Source organism: Drosophila bipectinata, unplaced genomic scaffold (genome assembly GCF_030179905.1).
Source record: "Drosophila bipectinata strain 14024-0381.07 unplaced genomic scaffold, DbipHiC1v2 scaffold_58, whole genome shotgun sequence".
Taxonomy (NCBI): Eukaryota; Metazoa; Arthropoda; class Insecta; order Diptera; family Drosophilidae; genus Drosophila; species Drosophila bipectinata.
Window position 1 is genome coordinate 205030 of NW_027222982.1, and position 7840 is coordinate 212869.

Sequence of the window (7840 nt, forward strand, 5' to 3'; positions counted from 1 at the left end):
TAATCAAAAAATGAAAATTCATTCGTTAGATAATAGTTCGCCCCAGGTAACGCTGTAAAGGTTTTTTGAAAATTGCAATTTTTTAATTTTTTCGAAGACTTTGAAGTGAAAAACTGAATTTTTTAGGAAAAAATCGGTTATTTTGTCATTGCGAAATCAAAACTATGAACAAAAAAAAAAAAAACTCGACAGCGTTACCTCGTAAAATATGTACAGAAATAGTGTTTAAAATTTCAAAAGGATCGGTGCAGTAGTTTTGAAGTTATGAGGGGCACCGACTTTGAAAACGTGAGTTGTGGGAATAACGCTTTAAAGTTTTAAACAAAACAAAATCCAGTGTAAAACGTTTGCAAGCAACTTCGTCAATAACTAATAACTTCGTCAATTTTGCTTTAATTGACTTGAAATTTTGACACAATATTCTTCAGATATTATGCATTCAATTTAAAAAATAAAAAAAAAATGGAAAAAAAAAAAATTTAATACCTTACCCTCCCCTTAATGGGATAGGTACCATTCGAATGGCCTAAAAAATAGCTCTCAAGTGGTATACCGTGCATAATGGCGCATCCTCTGTAAAAAAAGCTAGTGTGGGCATTCAAATTCCATAACGGCGGGCGCCGTGTTAGGCAGCGCAGAAATATGTGATGCTGTTAATGGCCAGTACTGGTGAATCAGGGTCTAAAAATTTCGGGACTTGATTTCATTAAATCTGTGGGAGCGATTTAAATGAAAATAGTCTTATAATGTTCTGAATAAAATAAGCTTTTCAACGGTATACCGTCGAATTTGGCGCATCTCTGTGAAGGACTTAATAGTTGGCACTTCTATTATTTGTCAATTTATATGAGGAACTGTAATTCAATTTTCTCAAAATCTGTGTGAACGATTTGTATGATTTTTGGTCATACAGGGGCAAAGTGAAGGGGCAATTTTTCAAACCCAAAGCTAGCTATTCATTCAAAGCTATTTTAAGAGTGTAGAACCAAAAACCAAACCAAAGTAAGAAAAACAATAGTTTATTCAGTTCTTAACAATTCTAGTGTTTATTTGATTAAATTTAGTGGCTAAATACGGAGATAATTGAAAAGCAAAAAGTTCGTTGCTGTGTTCCAGTTCCACCGTTCCACTTCGATGCTAACTGAGCGACGCTAATTTGACGGACATATTTTTTTAAACACATTTTACCCTATAATACAATTTGTTGGTTTTAAAATCATTTAAAAAAAGTTAAAGCTAAAATAAACTATAATACCATTTTTGTATATTGAGGTTTGTATCATTTTATGTAAAGTACAAATAAAACTTAAAAAAAAACAACTAACCTTGCATTTAAAAAAAGCATTAAAAAAAAGCCCTCAAGGTCAGAAACGCTTGAGTGAAACTTTACCTGGATCATTTTTAATGATAAACCGACCAATGAGGCCGGGATTTGGTATACTGGGGGTTGGGGTGGTTTCAACAGCAGGTGTGGCTCTACTTGTACCTTCACGTAGGACGGGATTTTATTGGACGGCCTAATTTTCTGTTTTTGTTATATTTTTTACAGTTTACTATTGCATGAGGCAGTGGCGCCAACTGCGGAACAGCTAAGTCAGCGGCGCCTGTTATATCCTTTGGCGGAGGAACGGAAATTCCTAGACCCCCACCTATATCTGGCTGATGACGGCCGCGATTTGGAAAGGGACAGCGAAATCAGGGACCCCTTATTAAGACCCCTTTCCCTTAATAGGAAAACTCTGAGGCAGAGTTGACTTGTTTTGGTTTCAATCCGGAAGTAATCCAAGAACCGCAGACTGCAACCTTGGGGAAGCCATCAGAAGGCTATTCAGTCGAATCTCCCGCCAATCAGTTTGAATTTTTTATCAAACCAAACAGCCACTTACTCATTATAGGAAAGAAAAGGGGCAACATTGCGATGAACGATTCGCGGGAATCACTTGGGTGCGCTTTGCAGAAAAATTCCGCATCCCCTGTAAAATTGTCGCTCTCAACGGAAAGCCAGGAGCTCAACACTGACGAGAAATTCCTCGAGATGATCAAACCCCAAATGACGGAGATGAATCCTCGCCAGAAGATGATGTTCAAGAAAAAGGTGTTTCAATCGCTCATAGAGACCTTTGATGATGCCACTGACTTTCCAGAGTCCGGAGAGCTTTGTTTCTCTGATATTAACACTCTGTCTGGCTTTGAGCTCGTATCGGATCCGGAGTTACAGCTGTTTAGGGAGCTGGTTAGCCTGGTAAGTGCGGCCAAGGTGACTTCTACGCCACCGTCACCTCGAGGGCCATCTTCAAGCGCACCCACAACCAGTGCCGGCGGAAAGCCGGCAGCACCAGAAGTGTCGCGACAAACGCGGATTATGCCCCGTGAAATGGTTCAGAGGGTTATTAAGCCGGGCTCGTCAGTAGAGGTGACGACTACTCCTATCATGATCGGACCGGGGCATGAAAAGATGCCTTACAGTATCCTTGAGATGAATGGCAAGTCGAATGGATATAAAGGCGCTTCGATGGAGGAGTTACGCCCCAAAGAATCTTCCGTGAGTGGTACATCTGGGGCCATCAAGGTGGTGCATTCCGTCGTCAGTCCCCGGGCAACCTCCGTTGTGGCGGCTGTAAGGTACCAAGACTCTAGCATGAACACCTTCTTCGGCCAGCCGCCCAATGTGTCGGCCATTAAGACTGCTCAGCCGGGAAAGTTGAGTATGTCCCGCCGCTACACCATTTGCGGAGCGGGCAATACTCCTCCGGTACCACCTAGTGGTCAGATGCCCGACAATGCCAGTTCTCTCATCTCCAACCTAAGCCCAGTGGTGGAGGCTACCATCCTGAAGCGTCGCCTCGAAGCTCCCACCCTGGGTCTGAAGCCACTTGGAGGAAATGTGTCCGGCACTAATAAACAGCTTTCGCCCGTCATCGGATCATCGACTCCGACAAAGACTCTACAGATCACCAATGTCCAGGGCAGCGCTTTCAACTACTTTTTCCAGGCTAGTACTGAATCATCTGTGCCTTCGAGTCCGGGTTTGGGAGAGGCCAGCGGCTAAAGCGGCCATGAAAGGCAACATGATCGTGGCCAACACCAAGTACCCTGGCGCAAATTAGGCTGCTGCTCGGTCTGCACAGAGTCGCAGTGATTCAACAAAGACAGTGGCCACAAGTGCTGCGGAAGATTTCTTCCTAGGCAGCCTGAAGCGGGTGCCACTAGATAACATGTTGGATAAGGACATTCTGGGCATCTAAAGATGGCATTTTGGGCATCCTCAAAATATATAACCAAACCGAATCTTAAAGATTTAAGAAAACATTAAATATTGCATTACATTAGTAATTCCGTAACGAGTTCAACTTTTAAATTAATATTCAAAAAACAAAAATTGAGGACAGAACTCTTCATTTCATCCAGACACATTTGGGCAAACTCAATGATCATGTTGAAAAGCTATTATTTTTTTGACACAATGTCTAAGAAATACCGAATTTTTTTGTAGAAAAAGCCAACTTTTCCTATTATAACGAAACTATTTATATTAGGAATTGTATCCCTCATTTCACTTAATTTTAAGCTACTAATTATAGAAAAGCTAATTCAAGTAAATTTTTTTTGAATATATCCCAATTTTATGTTTATTATGTTTTATGGGGTAAACTTGATTCAAAGACAAAGTTTTGTCCATTTTAGAATAAACAAATACAATTATTTTATTATTTATTTAAAAGCAAAACTAGACAACGGTGGTTTGCAGTTTGATTTGGTATCCTACTAAATGAGTTATTCAAATTTCACGTAAAATTTTGATTTTCAGAAGTAAGGACTTCTGAATGTCATTGGGGGAACGCTACCTCTTTTTGGGTCAACGCCTACATAGGAGACGCACTACCATATAATTGTTTCGGTATACACCTTTTTCATGTCATTGGTAACCAACTTTTTTTGGATACTCAGTGCCTCAACTATCACATAATTCGACTATCAATTAATTAATGAATTATTTTATCTTTTTCGCCATATATTATTTAATTATTTGTTCGTTTTCGCCAGATATTAAATTAAATATCTTTATTTCGATTGTTTTCGGTTTTGTTTGTTTGTTTGTTTTCGTTTGTTTCGAAAAAAAAATTTTTAATATAATAATAAATAAAATAAATAAAAAAATTTTTATTTAAAAATAAAAATAATAAATTTTTTAATATTTATCGTATTTTGTTTATTAAATAAAAAGTAAAATCAGAAAATGGAAACTAATAAACAGAAACTAAAATCCACGACTCTTGATGATTTTAGAAGAAGATTAAATGTCAAAGTAAAAAGCATTCGCTGGTTAGAGGAACGTTTGGAAGCTGGGTCAGTTCCTTTAGTAAAGGTTGAGCTAGAGTGCAGGGTTCAGGTTTTAAATAAGACAATATTTAAGGCAAATGAGTTGCAAGACCAGATCAAAATTAATTTGGAGCCGATTTAGAAAAATTAAAGATAACAACTAAGGCATGGGTGATGTCATTATTAAATGCCTTCACTATAGCTGAAGAGTGCCCATCAACTACTGCAATTTCTGCAGCCCCAACTCGAGCTCGACTTCCCAGTTGGCATTGCCAAAATTCAGTAGAAACTATTCGGAGTTGAAAAATTGTATGACTCTCTTTGAGACATTAGTAGACCAGGATGTGAACATTCCTGTTATCGAGTAATTTAACCATTTAATTTCGTGCCTCTATGGTGAAGACTTACGAACTATCAAGGCATTCCAAATCCCCGAGAGTAATTATGACAAAGCTATTGCTAGTCTAACAAGAAAGCAAAGCTAACTTCGAACGGAGCCGAAGTTGATATACCCTTGCAGCTAAAACCGGATATATATCGCAAACATCGGATATAGTTGTCCGAGCCTTATGATTACATCATAATAAAACCAATTAATTACAATAAAAAATCTAAAAAAAAGTCCCAAGCTTCTATCTTCAAAAATACGAAAGTTGATATTTCTACCAAAAACCATTTCCGATCGTACAGTAATATGTCAGCTATAAGATATAGTCAACCGATCTTTCTGAAATTTGGTAGATCGGATTAACTGACCAAAAATAGAATGTGTACCAAGTGCCAGCTGTCTATCATCCAAAACACGAAAGTTGGGTCATTTCCGATCGTTCAGTTATATGGCAGCTATAGGATATAGTCGGCCGATCCTAATGAAATTTGGCATGTCGTAATATTTTACCAAAAATAGCTCTCATGTCAAATTTGAACTCTCTAACTCTAAAAACACCAAAGTTATACCATTTCCGATCAATCAGTTATATGGCAGCTATAGGATATAGTCGGCCGATCCCGGCCGTTCCGACTTATATACTGCGTGCAAAGGAAAGAAGAGTGTGTGCAAAGTTTTAAGACGATAGCTTTAAAACTGAGAGACTAGTTCGCGTAGAAACAGACAGACAGACAGACGGACATGCTCATATCAACTCAGGAGGTGATCCTGATCAAGAATATATATACTTTATAGGGTCGGAGATGTCTCCTTCACTGCGTTGCACACTTTTGGACAAAATTATAATACCCTCTGCAAGGGTATAAAAAGAGTTTGCGATAACGAATGTCTCATCTTTACGAACGAAATAAGAAAATTATTCAGCCTCCGAAAGTTTCGTAGGTCCAGCACCTGTCTGCTGAAGAGACTATCAAGCCAAAACAGGAGAAAACTGGATTCGGGAAGCAGCACAATAGAAGTTTGTTGGCTTGCTCCGCTTCCAACAAACAAGCTTGCAGTTATTGCAACGCACAAGACCATAGTCTTGCCCAGTGTATTCCGTTCGCTCGCCTTGCTGTAATGCAACGGTTTGAGTTTGTCAAGTCAGCCTCATTATGTTTAAATTGTCTGCGAAAAGGTCACACGGTTGCGAAGTGTAAATCGGCTAGGCGTCAAATTTGTGCAAGATCGCACCCCAAACTTCTGCACCTACATCTTGATGGCCCTTCTACGTCACATGCTTTGCATGCGTCATCCCTAGAAAGGGTTTTTTAAGCGACGTCGATCGTAAGCGTTATAACTAAAAATAGCGAGCACATTATGGCCCGAGCATTACTTGACTCTGGGTCACAAATGAACTTTATTACTGAAGATCTTGCTCAACGCTTACAGATCCGTAGAGAGGAATCGTGTATCAACTTGCTTGGAATTACCAAAAATAATTACTCGAGTCGATAGATGGCAATTTGAAAAAATTCTGGTCGTAGGAAGAAGTACAAACTTTTAAAAAAGCTTCTGTCACCTGAGGAGCAATGAGGAGCTAATGACAATTAAGTCTGAAGTAACTCAGGTTCTTCAAAGCCAATAAAACTTACGGACTCAGAACTGACTAAAGCATTGGGAATCGCTTGGGTTGCTAAAGAAAATATATTTAAATTTGAATTAAATTTGGATCATTCTTTCGGTGACATCGAAGCTGTTTCACCACTTTGGCTTATTAAGCCTTATACTTATAAAAGAAAAAATCCTATTGCTTGAACTTTGGCTAAATAAGCTAGATTGGGATGAGTCGATTCCACTTCACTTAGAAACAGCATGAAACAAAATACAAATTGCCTTGTTGCAATTAGAGGACATCTCAATTCCGAGATTCGTGTTTACCGAGCCGATGTCACCGATTCAAATTCAGGCCTTTTCTGACGCATCGATGAGATCCTATGGAGCCTGCGTCTATATTCGTTGCGAATCTGTAGAAGGTATTAAAGTTTCATTATTGACGGCTAGGTCCAAAGTAGCGCCGCTCAAGACAAAGACGCTTCGCCGTCTTGAGTTATGTGCCGCTCACCTTCTCGCAGATCTCTGCCGCAAGATAAAGCCTCTAATAAAAGTTACGATCGAACGAAGTGTATTTTGGTCGGATTCAGAAGTAACTCTTCATGGGATTCGTTCCCATCCATCGTCGTTGTCAACGTTCGTATCGAATAGAGTTGCTGAAATTCAAGAGTGGTCAGATGATAGCACGTGGCGGCATGTACCAACTAAACAGAACCCGGCAGATATAGTGTCCAGAGGAATCGATCTAGAATCGATCTGGTTTACAGGTCCATCGCTTTTAAAGAAACCGGAAAATAAGTGGCCGACGATCCCCCGGTTTGATCTGTCACCAGAACTTATACAGATTGATGCAAAAAATAATGCGGTCGGATTAACTGTCATCGTCTCTACCTCACATTTATTGGAAGTGATCAAAGGATATTCCTCTCACCTAAAACTGCTCCGAGTGTTCGTTTATATGTTCCGCTTTGTAAGGAAATCCAAGAAATTTGTAGTGAATTCTGATATTGTTTCCTCACCTGTCGAATATAATGAAGCCTTTAAGAAAATAATCGAAATAGACCAAGAGCACGAGTATCAAGATGAAATAGATAGATCCAAAAGAAAGACTAATGCTCCTATATCGTACGATGCCAAGTTTCCAGTATTGTTGACAAAACGCTCTCAATTGCTCTCAACGCTCTAAAACGCTCTCTTATGGATCGTATATGCGCACAAAGTCTGCAGTCAGACAGTACGGTCATGCATACGCTGCTTTAAATGCAAGCCTCTTCTGAACACTCAAATCATGGGAGAATTCCCCTTAGATAGAATTCGTGCTCTCCGCCCATTCTCCATATGTGGTGTTGATTTTTGTGGCCCTATTGATACGACATTGAAAATTCGAGGTAGGCCACCCTAAAGTCCTATATTGCCTTATTTGTTTGGTTTGCTCAGGACTAGGACTAGCTCTGGAGCAGAGTATAGAAAGCAGTCCACAAGCTGGCGCGGCTGCCAGTGGGTCGAAGCCGGACCGGCCCTCAACGGGGCCGGTGTTAA

The 7840-nt window shown here is 39.6% G+C and overlaps 1 protein-coding gene across 1 annotated transcript; it reads left to right on the forward strand.

Annotated features, from left to right (window-relative positions):
• Positions 1-1121: 1121 nt before the first annotated feature.
• On the forward strand, positions 1122-3589 carry LOC122321813 (uncharacterized). The gene is made up of 2 exons (XM_043212781.2): positions 1122-1272; positions 1550-3589. Exon 2 carries the CDS (start codon positions 1919-1921, stop codon positions 3047-3049), a length of 1131 nt encoding a protein of 376 aa, XP_043068716.1. The 5' UTR covers positions 1122-1272; positions 1550-1918; the 3' UTR covers positions 3050-3589.
• The last annotated feature ends 4251 nt before the right edge of the window (positions 3590-7840 follow it).